Below are 19024 nucleotides of genomic sequence, written 5' to 3'. Positions count from 1 at the left end.
AGAACTGGAGGATGGTTGATGGAGGGCAGGATAAAGCTGTCAGACTCTTCTGCCTCGCCCAAAGCTCAGTGTAACTTAGAGTCTTGCTCCTTCCCCACCCCCCCCAACAAAGTGTTTTGCATGTGAAACCTTGTAAGGATAGAGTGAACTAAGAAGAAAAGCAGTCCTCTCTCAGGTTTAGCAATATTCCTGATGGTGAAAGAGCTGGAATTAGCAGCCATTCAGGAATGGAATGAAATCATGAAATCGGAGGACAGAGCTGAACAAACAGTCCTGAAAGGAGATACTGTCAATCAAAAATGAAATTGAAAAATCCAAAAAATTTGAAATGGAGTGACTACAACCAATGGTACTGAGATGAAATTGGGTGTAGGGAAATAGACTAAATGTGCCAAAATTATGGCACATTTGACAACCCTAAAATCAGGCAAGAAAGGTAAACAGACCGAGAGAAAAAGGGACAGAAGAAAACCAGAAGACTTGAAATAGGAAAAAAAAAAAGTGAAACCTTGTAAGGATAGAGTGAACTAAGAAGAAAAGCAGTCCTCTCTCAGGTTTAGCAATATTCCTGATGGTGAAAGAGCTGGAATTAACAGCCATTCAGGAACCAAACAAAAAAAACCAAACCAAACCAAAAAAACCACCCCCTAATAGGATGTGAAAACCGGAAAAGCTAATGGGATGACCTGAAGTGCAGGACTAAAGACCAAAGCCTACCCAATCGATCCTCATTTAAATTGCAAGGTTTCATTCCCTTTCCCGAATGAAAATTCTTCCTTTCGGGAAAGGGAAGGAAATCTTGAAATCGGAGGTCAGACTTGAACAAACACTCCCAAAAAGAGATATGGTCAATCAAAAATGAAATTGAAAAATACAGAAAATTTGAAATGGAATGACTAGAACCAATGGTGCTGAGATGAAACTGGGTGTAGGGAAATAGACCAAAACATGCCAAAATTATTCCATATGAAATCCCTAAATTGAGGAAAGAAAGGTAAACAGAGAGACAGAATTGAATCAGAAAAATTGAAATTTAAAAAAATAAGAAAAAACCACCAACAAAAAAACCCTGACAGGATGTGAAAACAAGAAAAGCCAATGGGATCATCAAAAGTGCAGGAACATGGACCAAAGCTTGCCCAATTGATCCTCGTTGAACTTGCAAGATTTCGTTCCCACTCCTGAAAGGAAATCCCATTCAGGAAAGGGAATGAAATCAGATAACAGACTTGAACAAACACACCCTAAAGGAAATATGGTCAATCAAAAATGAAATTGAAAAATCCAGAAAATTTGAAATGGAGCGACTGTAACTAATGGTACTGAGATGAAATTGGGTGTAGGGAAATGGACCAAAACATGCCAAAATTATTCCATATGCAATCCCTAAATTGAGGAAAGAAAGGTAAACAAAGAGACAGAATTGAACCAGAAAAATTGAAATTAAAACAAACAAACAAACAAACAAACCCAAAAAAACAACAAAACCCAACAGGATGTGAAAACAAGAAAATCCAATGGGATGACCTGAAGTACAGGAATACAGACCAAAACTTGCCCAATTGATCCTCATTGAAATTGCAAGATTTCATTCCCTTTCCTGAAGGGGAAAGGAATGAAATGAGAAATTTTGAAAAATTTAAAACTAAGAGACAGAAGAGAAACAGAAAAATTTAGAATTAAAAAAAAAAAAAAAACCCCAAAACAACCAAAAGAACCCTTCCAAAAAAACCCCAAACAAACCTGATAGCATGTGAAAATAAGAAAAGCCAATGGGATGACATGAAGCACAGGAATACAGATCAAAGCTTGCCCAACTGATCCTCATTGAAATTGCAAGATTTCATTCCCTTTCCTGAAATGAAGAATTTCAACTTTGTCCTTTGATTTCCAGATTTGATTCCCTTTCCTGAAAGGAAGGATTTTCTTTCAGGAAAGGGAATGAACAGAGTTGAACAAACACTCCCAAAAAGAGATTGGTTGTCAATCAAAAATAAATTGAAAAATTCAGAAAAATTGAAATGGAATGGTTACTACAGATCATACTGAGATGAAATTGGGTGTAGGGAAATAGACCAAAGCTTTCCAAAATAATTCCCTGATTTGGTCCCTTGCTCTGGGGCCGTTCAGCCTCAGAAAGAAAAACACAGATTGCCCTCCCTTCCTCCCAGTGTCTTGTATTTGCTCTAAGCAGTGGTTATGCTGAAAGTTCAGTGCTGTGTTTTGGATTAATCTCCAGTGAAGACTGGGAGATATCCCCAGCTTATACATGTCAAGCAGTGGCAGAAATCCAGAATTAATTTCCACAGGCAGCTGGGAAATTCCACAGGTAGGGTCATAACATGTGATTCTTAGGAAGAGCTGGTGGTGTGCATTTAGGACTCACTTCCTATAGCCAGTTTAAATATTTACTAAGAAGCAGTTAGAAACTCAGGAGTGAAAAAAGAGGAAGGGAGTGAGACATGAATGCAAATTCATTTTCAGCTGTTACACCCATGTCTTCACCCAGATCTTCATTACACAAAATGTCCACACCTAAAAGCTATTAGAGGCTTTGTGACCTGGGTCACAAATTGTCAATACCCTTCTCTTGGCAAACTAAATTTCTGTCTTGAGATTCTGGGCTGCCTAAGAGGAGAATTCACTGCTCCACAATCTGGCCCTGAGTTTCTTCACTGGAGCTGGTTCTGGTGAATAACCTCCAGTCCTTCCTTCCATCACCCTTTTCTTCAAAGTAAGTATTTTCAGCAGTACGGCAGCTGACATCAAGCAGACATGTCAGCCTGAAATACTCACTAGAAAGATGTAATATTGTCACAGCATACATCACAGTCTACATGGCCATGATATACAGAGCAACACCATACAATTTCAGACTGCTTCAGCCCGCACAGAGTAACACCAGCTCACTCCACAAGGCTGCAAGCATCTGCCCTTCTTGTTCTTCAGCCCAACCTTTTATACCCTCATGTCCATGCATTGCACTGTGTGCCCTGTGTTCCCTTTGGTGGTTGGTCAGTGCACCTGGGCACTCCATAGCTCATTGCTGTCAATGCCGCTCTCCTGCTTTTCACAGCTGGAGCCCACTGGGGATGAGGCTCAGCCATAGCCCCAGTCCCAGTCACCACAAACTGTGTGCCTACATCATCTTGCCTGCCACAAAGGCAGGAGCCATATACAGGCACCTTGATCAGGCTCTTACACGTCTGTGAGCAGGACAAACCACAAAGATCTGCAAACACCAGAATGGATCCCTCTGTGCATTGCAGAAGTACTTTCAGCCACTCCAGCAGAGTACAAAACCTGGCCCTGTGTAACTCCTCCATACTTCCTTTACATTTTAGCTCCTTGATGTTTCTTTCTCAAAGCTTTTCCCACCTGTCTGCTGGAATGCCTGAATGCTCTGTTTGGAGACCTTGCTTCTATTTCAGTTCAGTGATCACCTCCACTACTTGCATTCCTCTGGGTCTGGTAGCCTTGCTTGTAACATTTGATGGACCTTAAATGCTTTCAGTTATTTCAGCCAGAGGAGTCTGAATGTGGAATGCACTGATAAAAAACTGCATGAGTCTATATCATGTGAAAACAAAGGACCTGTGAGATGTTTTCTCATGAGGGTACACAACAGACAAGATCATGTAAATAAACTAACCCTAGAGCATCTCCCATTCTTTCCAGAGTTCAGGGAAAGTATGCCTCCCTGTTGTGGTCCCTAGTCCTCCACTCATTCTCATGGTGGACAAACTACTTCAGTTCTAGGCTTACCCTGGAGCAATACAACCAGTTCCTCTCTTGAGGAAACCTAGAACCAGTTGAGAAGTCAGTCTGCTTGAGCATCCCAGACAGGCAATGCAGATCTGTAGTCAACTCAGATGGATACCAACACTACCCCAGCCAGCAATGTGCCAGAAAATGCCCTTAAGGTGTCACATGTTTTGTGGTCATGGCACAAAAAGACCTTGAATGGACTACAAAACAGAACTTTCATTATTTCAAGTAAAAAAGGTAGGGGGACAACACCCAAAGGAAGACACAGTGAGGAAGGAAGGAAGTGGCGGAAGTGGCGGAAGTGGCGGAAGTGGCGGAAGGAAGTGGCGGAAGTGGCGGAAGTGGCGGAAGGAAGTGGCGGAAGTGGCGGAAGTGGCGGAAGGAAGTGGCGGAAGGAAGGAAGTGGTGGAAGGAAGGAAGGAAGGAAGGAAGGAAGGAAGGAAGGAAGGAAGGAAGGAAGGAAGGAAGGAAGGAAGGAAGGAAGGACGGACAAGAACAAATGAAAACTTACGATGCCCTTGGGATACAGGATCAAATGTATCCTAGGAAACATGAGGTTTAAATGCTGTATGGTGTGGTCAGAGTTGCCCACAGCCAGTGGCTCAGAGCATGTGGGGTTTTGTCAGCAAGGCCATTGTGTGCAAAGGGGCATCCAGGCTGGTCCACTGCTCTCACCTCATCAAGCATGGGCAGATCAGGCAGACTGCTGCAGATCAGTAGTCCAGGCATTACTCCCTGTGCCTCCTGTGCCAGGGACCAGTTTTTCTCCCCAGATGCTCCCTGACTGCACACAAAAACTTAAATTTGAGCTGGAAATATCTGTTGTTCTGGTGGTCATGATGGAAAATATCAAATTAACAATGTGCGTGCACTTTTCTGCTGCTTGGTACAGGCTTAAAATAATTGTGTAACTAAAAAGGACATATAAATATTTCCTACTGCTTTCAAGGGCATAAAGGCAGGGACAAAGTGCCATGTATTTCTCTGTGCTGAACATATCAGCTGTCTTCCCACAAGTCTCCACAGAGCAACAATGTACAGGTCTGTTCAAATTCAATAGCCCCTTCAGGAGGCTTAGGCTGCCATTCTGTTTGGGCTTAGAGACTGGAGTCTATTTTAAAGGTAGAAAGATGGTGATTATAAAAGGCCATAGGCAAGAAGAAACCCTCTTATAAAGATTACAGAAGGGTCACTTAGAGTCTGATAAACTTGAATGAAGAGCCAGAGGGATTTTAATTTTTTTGTTTGACTTGAAAGTGCAGCAAGATTGAAGCTTTATGTCTTTGAAATAAAGTGGTGGAAGGGAAGCACAAGATTTTACTTTGGTGGCTTAGGAAATATGAGTCTTGTAAAACAGAGTAGCTATAGATTTTCTTAGTACTCTAAACAGGTCTTTTCACTTCCCTGGTGCAGCCTTCCTAGAAGACATCATCTCTTACAAGTAAAGATAAGTATGAGATCTGTATTTATGAAACACAGTGTATCTAATATCTGATAACATACAGAGAGTGCTAGCAGGGAGGGCAATCAAGTCATACAGCTGACACTCAAGTTTGAATTTACACATACAATCTTTAGTCCCTGTTACCTTCCTTCTACAACAGGAAGGTGAAAAATGTCGTTCAACTGTCTAAGCACCTCGTGGGAAAGAATGCACAGTCAGATATTGATCTGTATTTATTGATATTAAAGTGGCACACTGGTATCATCAGCAAGATGGGGGTTGTCACTGGCTGATAGTAAAATGTCCCTGGGAATGAAAACCCACATCAGCATCACTGGGGACCTGCAGAAGTACAGAGAACCAGATAAGGTCAAGCCACAAAACCGTGGTATGATTAACTGTCTGTGAAAAATTTCTTGACTGGGGGGAGTACAAGTATGAAACAGCCATCACAAAGAACATGAAACCCAAAGGTTTGTGCCATGCTCTTCTGCTTACCCAGATCTATAAGGGAAAAGATGAGGAGGAGGAGGTGGAGGAGGTGGAGGAGGTGAACCTCTTTCAGTGCTCCAGGTAGGAAGATGGCAGAAGAACTGCTGTTTTGGCCCAAAGTGTAAAGGCTGAGAGCAGTCACACTCAGAAAACAGAGAAACCTCCCCAACACAAGGTCAGGAATGCACCACCTGCCCCTGATTGCAGTAGGGCTGGGCTCCAGAACAGCCCATGAGTAAGACAGGAACAAGATTAAGTAAGCGCCTTTTGCAAGTTGAGTTGCTTATGACGCATGTAAATGTTGGCAGCTTGTCTTCAGTGAGGCTGGATTGGGAACTTCATACTTTTTCTAAGCTTCTGTTTTATAGAACAAATTTAGGCTGGAGAGGAGAGCCCCATCAGAAAAGAGACCCTGTATGAAACAACTCCACAGCCTCTCTAAGAGGGACTGCAGAACATCATTGCCCACTTCAGTTATGATCTGAGCTCTTAAGTCAGGCCAGGCTTTTCAAGCAACTGTGGCAGTCTGAGAAACCACAGCAGTGACAGGGGGAGGGGAAGTAGCAATGGGGAGGAGTGGGAATTTTGGAAAAGAGAAGCAGCAAAGCAAGAACTAAAAGCAGGAGACAGATGATATGGAGCTGTGTCAAAGGGGAAGTGGGAAGGTGCAAAAGGGGAATATAGGAAGTGGGGACAGTTTGCAGCCCCGTCAGGCTGAAGCAAGTTAATGTTTACCCTGGTGAGCACCCAATGCACAGAGAAAAATTCTCATGGCCACTCAAGACTGCCTGAGAGAGAGGTCACATCAAAAAATATCCAGGGTGATGAGAAGACATGCTGTGACCATGTCCTGTAGATGCAAAGAAATGAGCATTGTGCTGCCTCCATGAAAGAATCCTCCCTGCTATTCTGTTTGTGCTGAAGAACAAGCCTCCTGCTCAGCCCCTGCCCTCCTGTACAGGGCTGTGATGTGCAAGCATCCTTTCTGAAAGAGCCCCCTTACTTTTATTCCATCATCCTTGAGGGGGCAGAACACCCCAGAAAGGGAGAGATAGGTGGTCCTCACTGCTTTGGATTCTTGTTGGGGAAAAGCAGTATCATGCATTTCATCCCTGCCCTGCAGTCTCACATGGGTGCCATGCAAACCCAACACATCTGGGTCACTCTGAGGTGACCCAGCTCAGGACCCTGAAAGCCTCCCAGCACCAAAGTGTCTCACTGAGCAATTAATTCCCATTAGCATCTCCCTCAAGCTCAGCAGAGGGAACAAGAAACCCCAGATGTGTGCCCTGCTGCACATGCAGAAGGAAACTCATGTCAAGAGCACCTCTTGGTGGTGAGAGAGGACATCGGAGCAGCTGCAACACATCTGTATATTCTCAGTCCAGGGTTATGAGCCTGTCTCCTGCAGGTTCCTTCCTTTTCCTGCAGCATGTACAATTGAAAGGTATTAATGCAGCAGGTGCCAGTTGTTCTTAGAGTGATTACTGTATGTGTTATTTGAGTGTAATATCCCATTATTAAATAATCCCATTTTTAAATGTGATGGAAAGAAGCATCCTGAAATCTTTTATGTAGATCCCTGCTGTCCCTCTGCAGAATCACTGGTGGAGGAAGGATGTTTATAGATTCACAGCACAGACTTCTGACTGGACAAGAACTGACTGTCCATTGCAGTTGCAGGGAATTATCTTGCAAAAGTAAGTTGCTCAGAAATGGGCTCTTGACAGGACTTCATAGCTCTTTGCTGGACATGCAGATTTACAGTGTCTTTGACATGGGGCCCACCTGTATGTGGGTTCTCCACAACAATCCCTCTTCCCTGACCAATTAAACTGGTCTTCACCAGTCCCTTCCACACTGCCAGTCCCACAAGTCCATATGCCAGACTACCAGGACAAAAGCAAACAGTAGTGTTCAGGTGTTCAGCAGGTCAGTGGTCCTTGTTCACCCCTGCCACCAGGTGCTAGAATGTTTTTTGTCTTTCCACCAGTAGCATTCTCTAGAGCCTGATACAGCTGCCTTCTAACTGAATTAATATATTCTGTACCTGCCTGTCTTTTCCAGCTCCCCTCTGTAAAAGCCTTTGTCCCTCTCTCTTATGTCCTTCTCTGACCTGGATTCCTGTGTCCCATTCCTGCTCTCATTTGCAGAGGTGTCAGTGGGTTTCCTTCCTCCCCTTTCCCTACCACCCACAGAGGGAACACCTCGTACAGCTGGTCACTTCATGCTTCTGAAAGAGCAGCAAGGCTTGGAACCATTCCATGGCTGAAGGTTTCTGGGCTGCAGCCAGCACTGAGGGACAGCTGGGAGGGCTCTCCTCCAGAGCAGGTCAGTCACAACAGCCTCCTGTGGCTGCAGCAGCACAAAGGTCATCAGCCTTTGGAGAAACACTTTACTCAGAGTTCCTTCCTTCAGGAACATCCCAGCTGCAAAACCACTGTTCTTGCTCTAATTAGCCTCCAAATTCTTAATTAATTCTGTGCCACCATATCCCATCTCTATAAAACCCATCCACTCGTGAGGTCAGGCTGGAGCACACAGATGTGCACACATACACTCTTTTCAAGGCTTAATGTTGCATGGGAGGAGAAAGAAGGAAGAGGAGGCAAACCCTCATTTCAGTAAAGAAAGCAATAGAGCTTCCTGGAATCATTCTGCTCTTGTCTCTTCTTTCTTAGGGTGATTGCTGTCTTCTTCTCGATGCTTAGCTCTAAAAATCTTTTATTTTCTGAGGACGATGAGGACTGCCAGAGAGAGTCGGGGTTCAGCTTGAGGAAGAGAAGGAGGTACTAGTAGTCTGGGCAGGTAAGTAAGTGCAGCAATACCTTATCCCCACAGCAGAGGAGGAACATTGGGTCGCAGCTGCCTTCTAGAGGCTGCATGACTTCCTTGTTCAGCCTTCACAGAGTATTATTCCCTGTGATGTTTCACCCTTGACACTTAGGGGCATTGGTAAGACCTGAAAAACCTTCATTATCCCTCATCACCCTAGTACTCCTACTTCACATTCTCTTCCCCGCTAACACCTCCTCCAAAGCTTGGATGATAACGGAGGCAGGAGAAAACCCACCCTTCCACATTCTCACCCCGCTTCTAACCCTTGTCCAGCTCCCCTGGAAAAGCAGTTTGATGTCCCCCGCTGTTCATTGGGATGAGGTGGGAAGGGAGTGGGTGATACAGGCAGGGAGAATGAGAAATACTACAGCAGCCATCATCCCGACCAAGGAGCCACAGCGGCTCCGCCTTCAGCCAGCGGCCTCTGCCACAGCGCTGCGCTGCGGTGGAGGGGCGGAGGGACCCGAGGGTGACCGCCCGGAGAAGTTCCCTCTTCCACTTCCTCCCTCCTTGCAACCTGCTGTTGATACCCACATTTGCCCATCCCTCCCTGCTGTTTGCCTTGGTCTGACTTCCCTTTGCCTCGGGCACCGTCCTCGCCACGGGTCCGGAGCCATGCAAGCCATCAAGTGTGTGGTGGTGGGAGACGGGTACGTACCCTGCGGGTCTGCCGGGGTGCGGGGCGGGACAGCCTCTGGCCGGGGCACGGAGAGTGGGGGATGCTTGGGGAAACTGCCCCGCTTGGCTTCTGACCTCCTGCAGGCTTGCTGCTACTGCAGACATGCTCTTCCTCCCTCCCCGGGGCAAGGGACACTCCTCTGGGACAGCGTGGAAGAGGGCATTTCACAGGGCATCTGCATGGAAATACTGATCGTGCATCTGCATTTCCATCTGCATCTATGGGAAATACAGCAGGTCTGTCCCACGCACACGAGGTAACGGTGTTCCTGCCGGATTCAACTTGTAGGCAGGAGTTAGATTTAAAACCCATTAGGTGCAAGTGCTCTCCTGAAGGTGAATGGCTCCTTGAAAGCCGTGTGCTCACTGGGAATGACTGGGAGAGGGCATGGCACTCTGGTCCTGGCAAGATGTCTCTCAGGATCTCCATATTCAGCCTTTCTCAGCAGGTTAGCCCTGTACTGGAGTGTGCTGGAGACTGCTCCAAGGGCCCTCTGTGGGCACAAGAAGAAGCTCTTTCAACTGAGATAGGCACAAGTATAGGCGACTTTGGGAGTGGGAGCTAACAAAACCTTGCCTTCACAACATGGTGGCTTCTCTGCCCGTGTCCCCTGATGCCTGGAAATGGCCTGATTCACACCATCAATGAGTTAAGCAGTCATCACTGCCTGGGGCAGGAAGGATACAGAGGACAGAGCAGTCTTCTTACCCTGTGGGATGAGTAAACGCAAGGGAGGGAAGGAGGAGAGTCTGTGCTTGGAATGGAATAGCTTGATTCCTTTCCACCTAGAAGGTGGCCAGACTTCTCTGGGGCAGCTCTAAGGTAGCAGATGAGGAGACATTTACAGCAGTGCTGCTCCCCACAGTCACTTCCTCCTTTAGACCTTGCCTGGGAAAGAAGATGTCTGCACACATACATGTCAGACGTTCTCAGGGGCTGGGGCAAGGGGCCAGGAGAAGAGATGAGGAAAGACAGAGCCCCAAATAAAAACCATAACCTCTAAGAAAGGTCCCCTGAAGGCTTTAAATTGGAGCTGGATAAACAACTCCACTGGGCATTTATCTGTTACCCAGCTCCCCAGCCCCCAGTTTGCCCCTCACGCACAGCACCAACTCTGTAGCCTTCTCTCGAGGCAGCATCCCCTCACATCATGGTTAACCCCAGCACATGTCCTCTGTTACCAATGGTAGACTGTTATTATCAGTAACAGTCCTGCTCTCAACCCCTTGGACCTCAATTCCTCTTAAATGTCTTCTGTCTCGTCATTTTGCTTCTCTGTACACTGCACCTCTGTACACTCTCACCATCTTGCAGCTCAGCCCCCATTGCTCTGAGCTCTTGGTTCACCACCCCTTAGCTCCCTCCCAGCATGCCAGCAATGTCACCCTCTTGGCTCAACCCTAACAGCCTCAGGACCTTCTCCTATCACTCAACTCCCGTGTTGTCCCATAGCTGTTCTCCCCCCATATCCCCTCCATCCAAATCCACATCACTGACCTCTCAATACGCCCTGGCTTCAATCACAGGAGCCTGCAGATGCCACTAACCTCCCCTCTCTGTTGTAACCTTCACCCCTTCCCTGACCCTTTGCACAGCTCTCTGTTCAACCACACCAGCTCAGAACCTCCCCCTCATCCATGACCGATCCACTGGCAGGCCCACAGATCTCCTGAGGCATTTCCTACAGAGCTTCACCTCCCTGGATAACTCCATGATAAGAAGGAAACAAGGCACCTGGGGAAAGAGCAGGGACTGAGAGAGGAGGATCTAAGAAAGGGGGGTGGCAGGAGGAAGAAACAAATGTCAGAGCATGCTGAAAACTCAGCTTCCTCCTCAGCTGCCCCACAGTCCAGCAACAGAGGCAGGTGCCTTGTGAGCAGGATGCCTGTCAAGGACACACAAAAGGCAGAACTGCAGCCCTGTGGTTGGGGACTTTGCAGGTACAGTGAGATGGTCTGAGAGTCCCCAGCAGCAGAATGCCAACCTTTGCCCAGGAAAGACCTCTCCCTCCCCCTGGGCTGTGCTAGTTGAGGCAGGCTGCTGTCACCACCTCCATTTCCTGTGTTCGTAACTGAAACAAGGCCGAGCTTTCCTAGGCCACACAAACATGAGAAACAGCATCCCAGCAAGAGGATTTTCTTTCCAACACCTGTATTGGCTGCTTTATTTTCTTACAGTTCTTTCCCTGACCTCAGGCCTCAGCTTGCCCACAACACCTTCCCCCACAGGATGGCCTTATTGCTCCTTATCCCGCCAATGCTCTCACCCAGTCTGGACTGTGCTGTACCTTGCACTCCATCCTGCTGCAGCAGGCTGTGGGGGAGGCTGAGGGGAGAGGAAGCTTCTGGCTCAGAGACACCCCCAGCAGCCTCCATCAGCCATGAGGGCAGGCACCTTTCTGGCTCCTTACAGCTCTCTGTGCTGGTGTTGCTGCAGCTTACTGCAGGTGGGGAAGACTGAGTAAGTCAGTAAAAGTTGCTACCAGTCCCTGGCCACAGCAGCCGCAAAGCAGGAGTGCCTGTTGTCGAGTGCTGAAGCTGGCATGGCAGCTTTGTCATGGCACACCAAGCCAGTGCACCTGTCCTGACTGTGAGCATGCACTGCAAAATGGGCTCCCACCTCCATCTCAGAGTGGATGTGTTTTACCTGAGCCATCTCTGTACTAGACTGTAAAAACAAGCCTTCATGCTCAAAGACAACAAACATTTCTGGGCAACACCCTGTCTTTCTTCCTGCCAGGTTTCTAACCTGTGGTTGTGCACTGTCTGGCCCTGTGAATGTGTTTCTGCTTCCAGGGGTCTCTGGATAGGGCTAGGTTAGAGGTGTGGAAGGATTGCCCCATCTCCATCTCACCCTAGCAAGACTGCCTGCACCGCCATGAATTCCTGCCACTGTTTTCTTTCTCTTCCAGGGCTGTGGGAAAAACCTGTCTCCTTATCAGCTATACCACCAATGCCTTCCCAGGAGAATACATCCCCACTGTGTGAGTAATTCATAAACAGGAGTGGGTGGGAAGCATGAAAAGCAGGATGTGAAGGGGCTCAGTGACCCCTTGTTGTGCGCTCCATGGGCCACAATCTCCATGCCAAAGAGAGGAAATCCGGTGAAGGTCTCTTTAACTTTGGATCTGTTACCTTTCACAAGAAGCAACCATATAAAACCCTGGTATAAATGGGATATTTGGGAGACTCCAGCCAACTCAAGGTCTATCTGCTTGCTAAGTTTACAAGTAGCAGATGGGATCCTGCTGGCCAAAACAAACAGGCACTAGGCTGCAACAACTGGGTCAGACCCAAGAGAAGGCAGGTGGATGGACATGGGGCCCCATTTCCTTCCCTGTCCAAAGCACTTGCTGTCATTGGAGCAGTCATAGATTCTGCATGGAGCAGAATCACAGAATTGGTTGGAAAAGACCTCTGAGATCATTAGGTCCAACCACTAGCCAAGCCCTGCCAAGCCCTCTACTAAATCATGTCCCTTCTAACATGCAGATGCCATGAGCACATTCAATGGACCTTTGTGTTGGTTCCTCCCTATCACTGGTTTCCCTTAATCTGGGGAAAAACAGTACCAAAAGGACCAGGAAGTAAAATTTTCTAGGATGAGGGCAGGAACTTCTCTATTGCTTTATTATCCTTTTTTTTCCCTACCACGACTTTACTCCTAAGCATGCAATCCTGACAGTTGTTCTAAAATATTTCAAGCTCGGTTGTCAAAGAGTGATGGGATGCATTGTTCTTAGTTCCAGCAGGGCTATTGAGGAGTGCAGCAAACTACAGAGACATGGATTCTTCTTCACTTCTAAGAATAAAACTAGGTTTTAGAACACAGAAGAAAGACAGGGGCTTGGCTCTAGAGCAGGCATGGTTGTGGGAAGGATATTGGGGAAAAAAGTGGGAAAAGAAAATTATTTGTGAACTTGCATGCAAGGTGTCAAAAGTTCAGCTGCAGCCAGGCACCTGTTCAGGACAGCTGAATGATGGGGAGGAGGTTGGTGAGTGGGAATTCCATAAAGTGGAGGTTAACAGGAAATCAGCTCACCCAGGTGAGCTGAAAAGAGGAATCACCAGCCTTTGCTCCTGGGTGCACATAGTGAACCCCACCTACACTACTGGAAGGGCTCCCTCTTCCCTTGTTTGAGCCATGGCCTATGTCTCTGAATTTCAGATTTGATAACTATTCTGCCAACGTGATGGTTGACAGCAAGCCTGTAAATCTGGGACTGTGGGATACTGCTGGACAAGAGGATTATGACAGGCTGAGGCCGCTCTCTTACCCGCAGACGGTGGGTCACACTCCATTCCCCTCCTCCCTTCCTCCCTCAGCTACATCTCCGTCCCTCACTGCAAAACTCAACATGTGCCACAGAACAGTGACAGGATTCTTACTGCCTCTCTCTGGCCTTGTATGAGAATATCCCTGTTGATATACAACTGCCTTGAAACCAAAAGTTGAGAGATACCTTAAGGATATTTTGGATCCTTTATCTAAACTCCCGTAACTGAGCAAGAAAAGGAAACTTTCAAAGACACTCTTGAGCCCAGCTGACACTGACTCTTTGTGAGGCAGATGCCTTACACAGCTCTGGAAAAAACCTTCCCTTTGTAAAGTTAAGGTGGTTCATGGAATTTAAGAGCTGAGGCAGGAGCTTGTCACATTTCTGTGAACCCCACTCTCCTGACTTCTGCCTTTTAAAAGAGATGTCATTTGTGGGCATGTGTTTGATCTGCTGGTGCCTCTAGCAGAACAAATGGGTGCCTCAGACACTGTGTTCACCAGTCTTTCACCACACTGACAGAGTGATTTCAGGGTTTGAGAATCACCTTCCCTGGAGGATGTTGTTTCAAGCAGTGTTTTGGCAAGCTCAGAAAGACCTTGCTGCATCAGACATTAGTCTGAAGGTTGCCACTGCAGTCAAAAGGGTTAGGAATTGATTAGAAATTATTTGTTTGAGCTAGGTTCGGCCACCTAAAAATCAGACACCTGGTATAAGATGGTTTTGCCCGCAGTCAATGCAAGCAGGTCTATTTCTCAACAGCATGCTTGCATTCACCCTGGGACATATCTCAAGGATAGGTGGAGGAATGTTTCTCCAAGGTTTTTTGTCTCTGATGACTGTAGAAGTATGGAAGTGGATAGGCTGGGTCTGGCACCACTGCTCCAGCTAGGTGAAGCTGGATGAAATAGATACAACCTTGATGAGCTGGTATGGTATTGGTTTTGTTTGGCTTGCTCTGGTTTAACAGAAGTCTGAATTCTACCATGCCCAAGAGAATCGCTTACCTGGAGAGCTAAAACTGCCTCCTCTGAGTCCTGTGTGTATACTTTTTAGGCTGAAACTAGGTCTGTCTCAAATGTAGGCAAAATTACTTTGGCCTGAAAGCCCTCTGGTGTTCCGTGAGAAATGAGCAGGAAGCTGTCAGGCTGTTTCCCATGAGGATGAGTGTGCCAACCACAAAAACCCCGTCCTCAGAGTTGACCATTTGGCTCTTCTGATAATGGTGGCTATGGTTACCATGACTCAGGGGAACAGAGATCTTTCTCTCTACTGGAGGCAAGAAGCAGCAGTCAGAACTTTTATATTATAGAGAGAGCTTTCCCAAGCACAACCCTCTGCTGCAGAGGGAGGGTGCTGCTCACACAGACCTTTCCTCCCCTCCCCCCTCCTTCCTGCTTCATCATGCCATCCTATGATCCCATCCTAACTCTGCACCATGGTTGTATGCCTGCAGGATGTCTTCCTGATCTGCTTCTCCCTTGTCAGCCCGGCATCTTATGAAAACGTCCGTGCTAAGGTGAGACCCTCTCCTGGTCCACCAGGGGCTGAGGGAGGTGATGTTGGTGGTGGTCTTGCAAGAACGGTGATTATGGGGGGAGACTACCAGTAAGACATCTAGGTTCAAGAGGTCATACCTCTTTTCTGTTAGTCAGAAACCTCCTTCAGATGCATTTTCTTATTCATTTAAAGAAGGCAGCCAACTCTACTAATGGGTTAGTATTCATCTTGCTGGGCTATTTTGCTGTCAGATCACAGACTTATATTCTGGTGGTATCTTTCAGCCAGGACTGTCAAAGCACAGACACACAGGACTGGTCCATAGGGCACAGAAGCAGATACCCACAGGTTTTAGATGGGAAGTGAGGAAAGAAGGGAGAGATTGGTGAATAGGGAACGAGAGTATGTTCCTACCATGTTAATGTTCTTCCCTGGGTGGGACGGACGAGGGCTGAGAGCTGAGAACAGCTGATGCTTCTGCATAACAAAATTGAGCTCCTTGTCAGGGATTTTGCCTGAGGACCCAGCAACAGCAGTTGGCCTGGGCCAGGCTATAGTGACCAACAATGGATGTGAGAAAGAACAGGCTCTTAGCTACCTTGCTGACATTTTTTTCAGGAGTGCCTCTTTGTTTTCCCATGTGCATGCCCATGTGTGTGACGTCTTCTCACCCCTTTTATCATTTTGCTCCCTTGCCAGTGGTTCCCTGAGGTGCGGCACCACTGCCCAAGCACTCCCATCATCCTTGTGGGCACAAAGCTGGATCTCCGTGATGACAAGGACACCATTGAGAAGCTGAAGGAGAAGAAGCTATCCCCCATAACGTATCCTCAGGGTCTTGCTCTGGCCAAGGAAATAGGTATGTGTTTTGGAATCATCTTGGACCTACTGAAAGGAGAGAGGCAGAAGAAAAGCGCTCCACCTCAATTTAACAGGGCTTTTGTAGTGGTATCACACAGTGGTATCTCTGAGGGACGCAAGGAGACACATCCAGGGTCAAGGGACAAAATGTACTTCAGGAGACTCAGGAAGGAGATCTGCTTCTTGAGGAAGGCTCAACCCCTCAGCCCTCTGTTTTCTGCCTCTCTCTAGCCACCATCCTCCACATACACACATAACCACACTTTCACATTCTCCTCCCCTTTTACTCTGCTTACCTCTATCTGGGACGGTATTTTTTCTGTGCAAGCCTCTATTGCACAGTGGGCAGAGGCCACGCCTCCATATCCGGAGAGGCAGAAGAGAGGCTTTTAACCTCTCTCAGAAAGAGCTGCAACTGCAGTTTCCTGTCTCTGCTTCTGTCTGCTGGGGCTTATATATGCAATCCCAGGTACGGGTGTCTCACCCCACCATCCAGCTCTTCTCAGATGTGGCACACAGAAATGGAAGAGAGGGTGAGAAACACAGCTTGAGGGAGTTTTCAAGAAGGAGCTCAGCAGAGGGAATGTCTGGCCAGGATGACATGGTCAGACACACACAATAGCTCTGCTCTGGCTACATGGGTAGCCAGTAGGCAAACCTAGATCTAGTGGAGCTGGCAAGCTTTGCCCTGAAGTCAAGACTGTCTAAGTGAGTGAAATGTGTCCTGACAATGTGTAATGTCTTTGATCACCTGAGATGTGCTTATTCAGCTTGGGCAGGAGCCAGGTGCCATGCTTTCTAGCATAAGAAGCAGAAACCTGGGTATCCCCCCTGCCTTCCCCAGCTGCCTTCCTCCCCAGTGCAACACCTGCTTTCCTCCCAACAGACTCTGTGAAATACCTCGAGTGCTCAGCCTTGACGCAGCGAGGCCTCAAGACGGTGTTTGACGAGGCCATCCGAGCAGTCTTGTGCCCGCAGCCCACCCGGACAAAGAAACGGGCATGCAGCCTCCTCTGAGCAGGTAAGTGTGACAGGGATCCCTGGGAGTGACACCAGTGGTGCTTTCCTGCTCCTCAGCCCAGAGTCAGAAAGATGCCACCAGAATATAACTGGTGAGGCTGTTGGGATGGGTCACCTTCAAGGAGAGAGAGTGAGAAGCCGAGCCTGCTTGGGGAAAAGGACAGGATGTTGTATGATTCACCCAGGACCAACTTCCCTCTCCTTTCTGCTTGACTGTGGGCAAGTTTGTTCCCATCTCCTGAAGTGGGGCGGCCTAGGATTTTCCACATGTGCCCTTACAGAGAAGAACTATTTGTCAGCTTCTGCTGCAGAGGGAGCTACATCCAGGCTGCCCTGAGGATGACCTGCCCTGAGACCTATGAGGCCATAGCCTTTTCCCGTAGAAAAAAAAAAGAAAAAGTTGTTCATTATTCATGGCAGTTGCCAGTGGCCCTTCCTCTTATCAAGCCCTGCTCACCTCAAGGGGCTTTTTGTGCTGTTCATTGGCAAGTGGCAGCTTCTCCTACAGGAGTCCTTTACTCCTTGTGTTGTCCCCACCTGCCTCCACTTCAGTACAGGGCAGCAGAGGGAGGAGAGATGCTTCAGGACAAGAGTCAAAGCTGGTCAGAGCCTGATGAGAGAGAAGGGTGAGAGCCTGCTAGTTTGGACCCTGTCCCTTCATACTCCCACCATCACCAGAGCAGAGGGAAGGAGAGCAGGAAAATAGTTGAGCTGGTATTATGAGGTCTGTCGTGTTTTTGGCTATAGATCCCGGTCTCATCCTGATGCTACGTGCTGCCCAGCACACAGGAGAGTGATGGCTCCAGCAGCCCAGAGTTCAGCACCTTGGGGTTTTTCCTTCTTTTTCCTTCTGCCGGCTTGACAGACTGCTGTGGGTCTGTAGCACTGGTTTGTCTGGTCACACAAGGTCTCCGCTCTTGCCTCACCTGCCCAGCTGCCCCTTCCCTTCCTTCCGGACCCCTGAGGTTACAATGTAGTGAATAAGACGTAATAAACAGACTGTACATTGCTGTCATGTCCGTGATGTGTTGCACCCCCAAAATGCACCTCGGGGGACACAGCCCTGGGGCCGTGAGCAGTGGGGCAGCTGGGCTGGAGACACCTCCCTGCTGTGCCCCTCCTTCGGCAGCGACAGGCAGCCCACGGGGAGCCTGGGGGCTGCAGGATGATTGCCAAGCTGCTGAGTTCTCAGCTGAGCCCCCCACATTCCTTTTGCCTTTCCTCTTCCCAGTCTCCATGTGTTGAAAGGAAAAGTTGTCTCCCCTCTGTGCCCCACAGAGGATGGGAGGCAGGCTTTGGGAGGGGACACCTGGAGGCAGACTCCTCTCCGAGGGGACTGCCCCCCGCAGGTTGCTGGGGCTTCTTTTCACCAAAACATTGCTGCATTAATCCTTCTAAGCTCTGGCACTCTCTCACACTGCCAGACACAGGCAGAGTGAGAATAGGAAGGGGGAGGGCAGGGAAAAAAATTAAAGAGGGAGGAATGAGTCACCAGTCCAGACAAATTGCCTCCAAGACACTAAAATTAAGCTGAAGAGAGGGATCCCAGCAGTACCATGGATCTGGCAGCTGTGAGCACCTGCTTTCCTGATGCATTTCAGCGACTTCAGAGGAAGTGTTACAGGGTGGCTGCCTCTGCCACTTCTTGCAGGAGAAGGGACGGCTCAGGGTGTGATGATTGGCATTGCAAAATCCTGCAGTCCTAGGAGGGCACAGAGAAACTATGGTGTTGAGCCAGATTACTGCTCCTGGATGCAGCAACACTTCTGAGCTTCAAAGGCTGCTTCCTGCACTGAGGAGGTACATTGGTGATGCCAGGTGCAACCAGACACAGTGAAGCTCCTGAGGTACCCTGCGGCCAGAGAGATTTCTGCAGTTCCAAGTCACGGTTAGATCTGAATGAGGCAGTTAATTCACTGATGTGACACATTTCCTACTGATAAAGTTCAGAGCAACCCCTGGCAGGCACCCCGTGGCAGGGAGTTCCACAAATATCTGCACTGCACATGGGCTGCTGGATGAATTGCCCAGGCCCCACCCAAAGGTAACACAAATTATGTCAGTGTAAGTCCAGAAGAGTAAAAATTAAGCCTCTGGTATGGGCATATACCTGTGAAAGGGCAAGGGACACAAAGTACTTGAAAAT

The 19024-nt window shown here is 48.0% G+C and overlaps 1 protein-coding gene across 2 annotated transcripts; it reads left to right on the top strand.

The window, feature by feature from the left end:
* Nucleotides 1-8993: 8993 nt before the first annotated feature.
* RAC2 (Rac family small GTPase 2) lies at nucleotides 8994-17888 on the top strand. Of its 2 annotated transcripts, XM_059846372.1 has the most exons (7): nucleotides 9005-9192; nucleotides 12133-12204; nucleotides 13389-13506; nucleotides 14954-15016; nucleotides 15697-15856; nucleotides 16745-16879; nucleotides 17626-17888. In XM_059846372.1, exons 1-6 carry the CDS (start codon nucleotides 9158-9160, stop codon nucleotides 16873-16875), a joined length of 579 nt encoding a protein of 192 aa, XP_059702355.1. In that variant the 5' UTR covers nucleotides 9005-9157; the 3' UTR covers nucleotides 16876-16879; nucleotides 17626-17888. The 2 variants fall into 2 exon arrangements, with proteins under 2 accessions (XP_059702356.1, XP_059702355.1); XM_059846373.1 differs by lacking the exon at nucleotides 17626-17888 and having other exon boundaries at nucleotides 8994-9192; nucleotides 15697-15860; nucleotides 16745-16805.
* The last annotated feature ends 1136 nt before the right edge of the window (nucleotides 17889-19024 follow it).

The sequence above is a fragment of the Haemorhous mexicanus genome, chromosome 5 (genome assembly GCF_027477595.1).
Source record: "Haemorhous mexicanus isolate bHaeMex1 chromosome 5, bHaeMex1.pri, whole genome shotgun sequence".
NCBI classification, from domain to species: domain Eukaryota; kingdom Metazoa; phylum Chordata; class Aves; order Passeriformes; family Fringillidae; genus Haemorhous; species Haemorhous mexicanus.
The sequence above is the reverse complement of the archived record's forward strand: the minus strand, read 5'-3'. Positions and strand labels throughout refer to the sequence as shown.

Bases quoted from the DNA above. Each gene is read 5' to 3' on its own strand.
- RAC2 (XM_059846372.1), top strand. From the start codon at position 9,158: ATGCAAGCCATCAAGTGTGTGGTGGTGGGAGACGG. The intron at 9,193-12,132 runs GTACGTACCCTG...TTTCTCTTCCAG, and splicing joins TGTGTGGTGGTGGGAGACGG to GGCTGTGGGAAAAACCTGTC. The intron at 15,857-16,744 runs GTATGTGTTTTG...TCCTCCCAACAG, and splicing joins TGCTCTGGCCAAGGAAATAG to ACTCTGTGAAATACCTCGAG.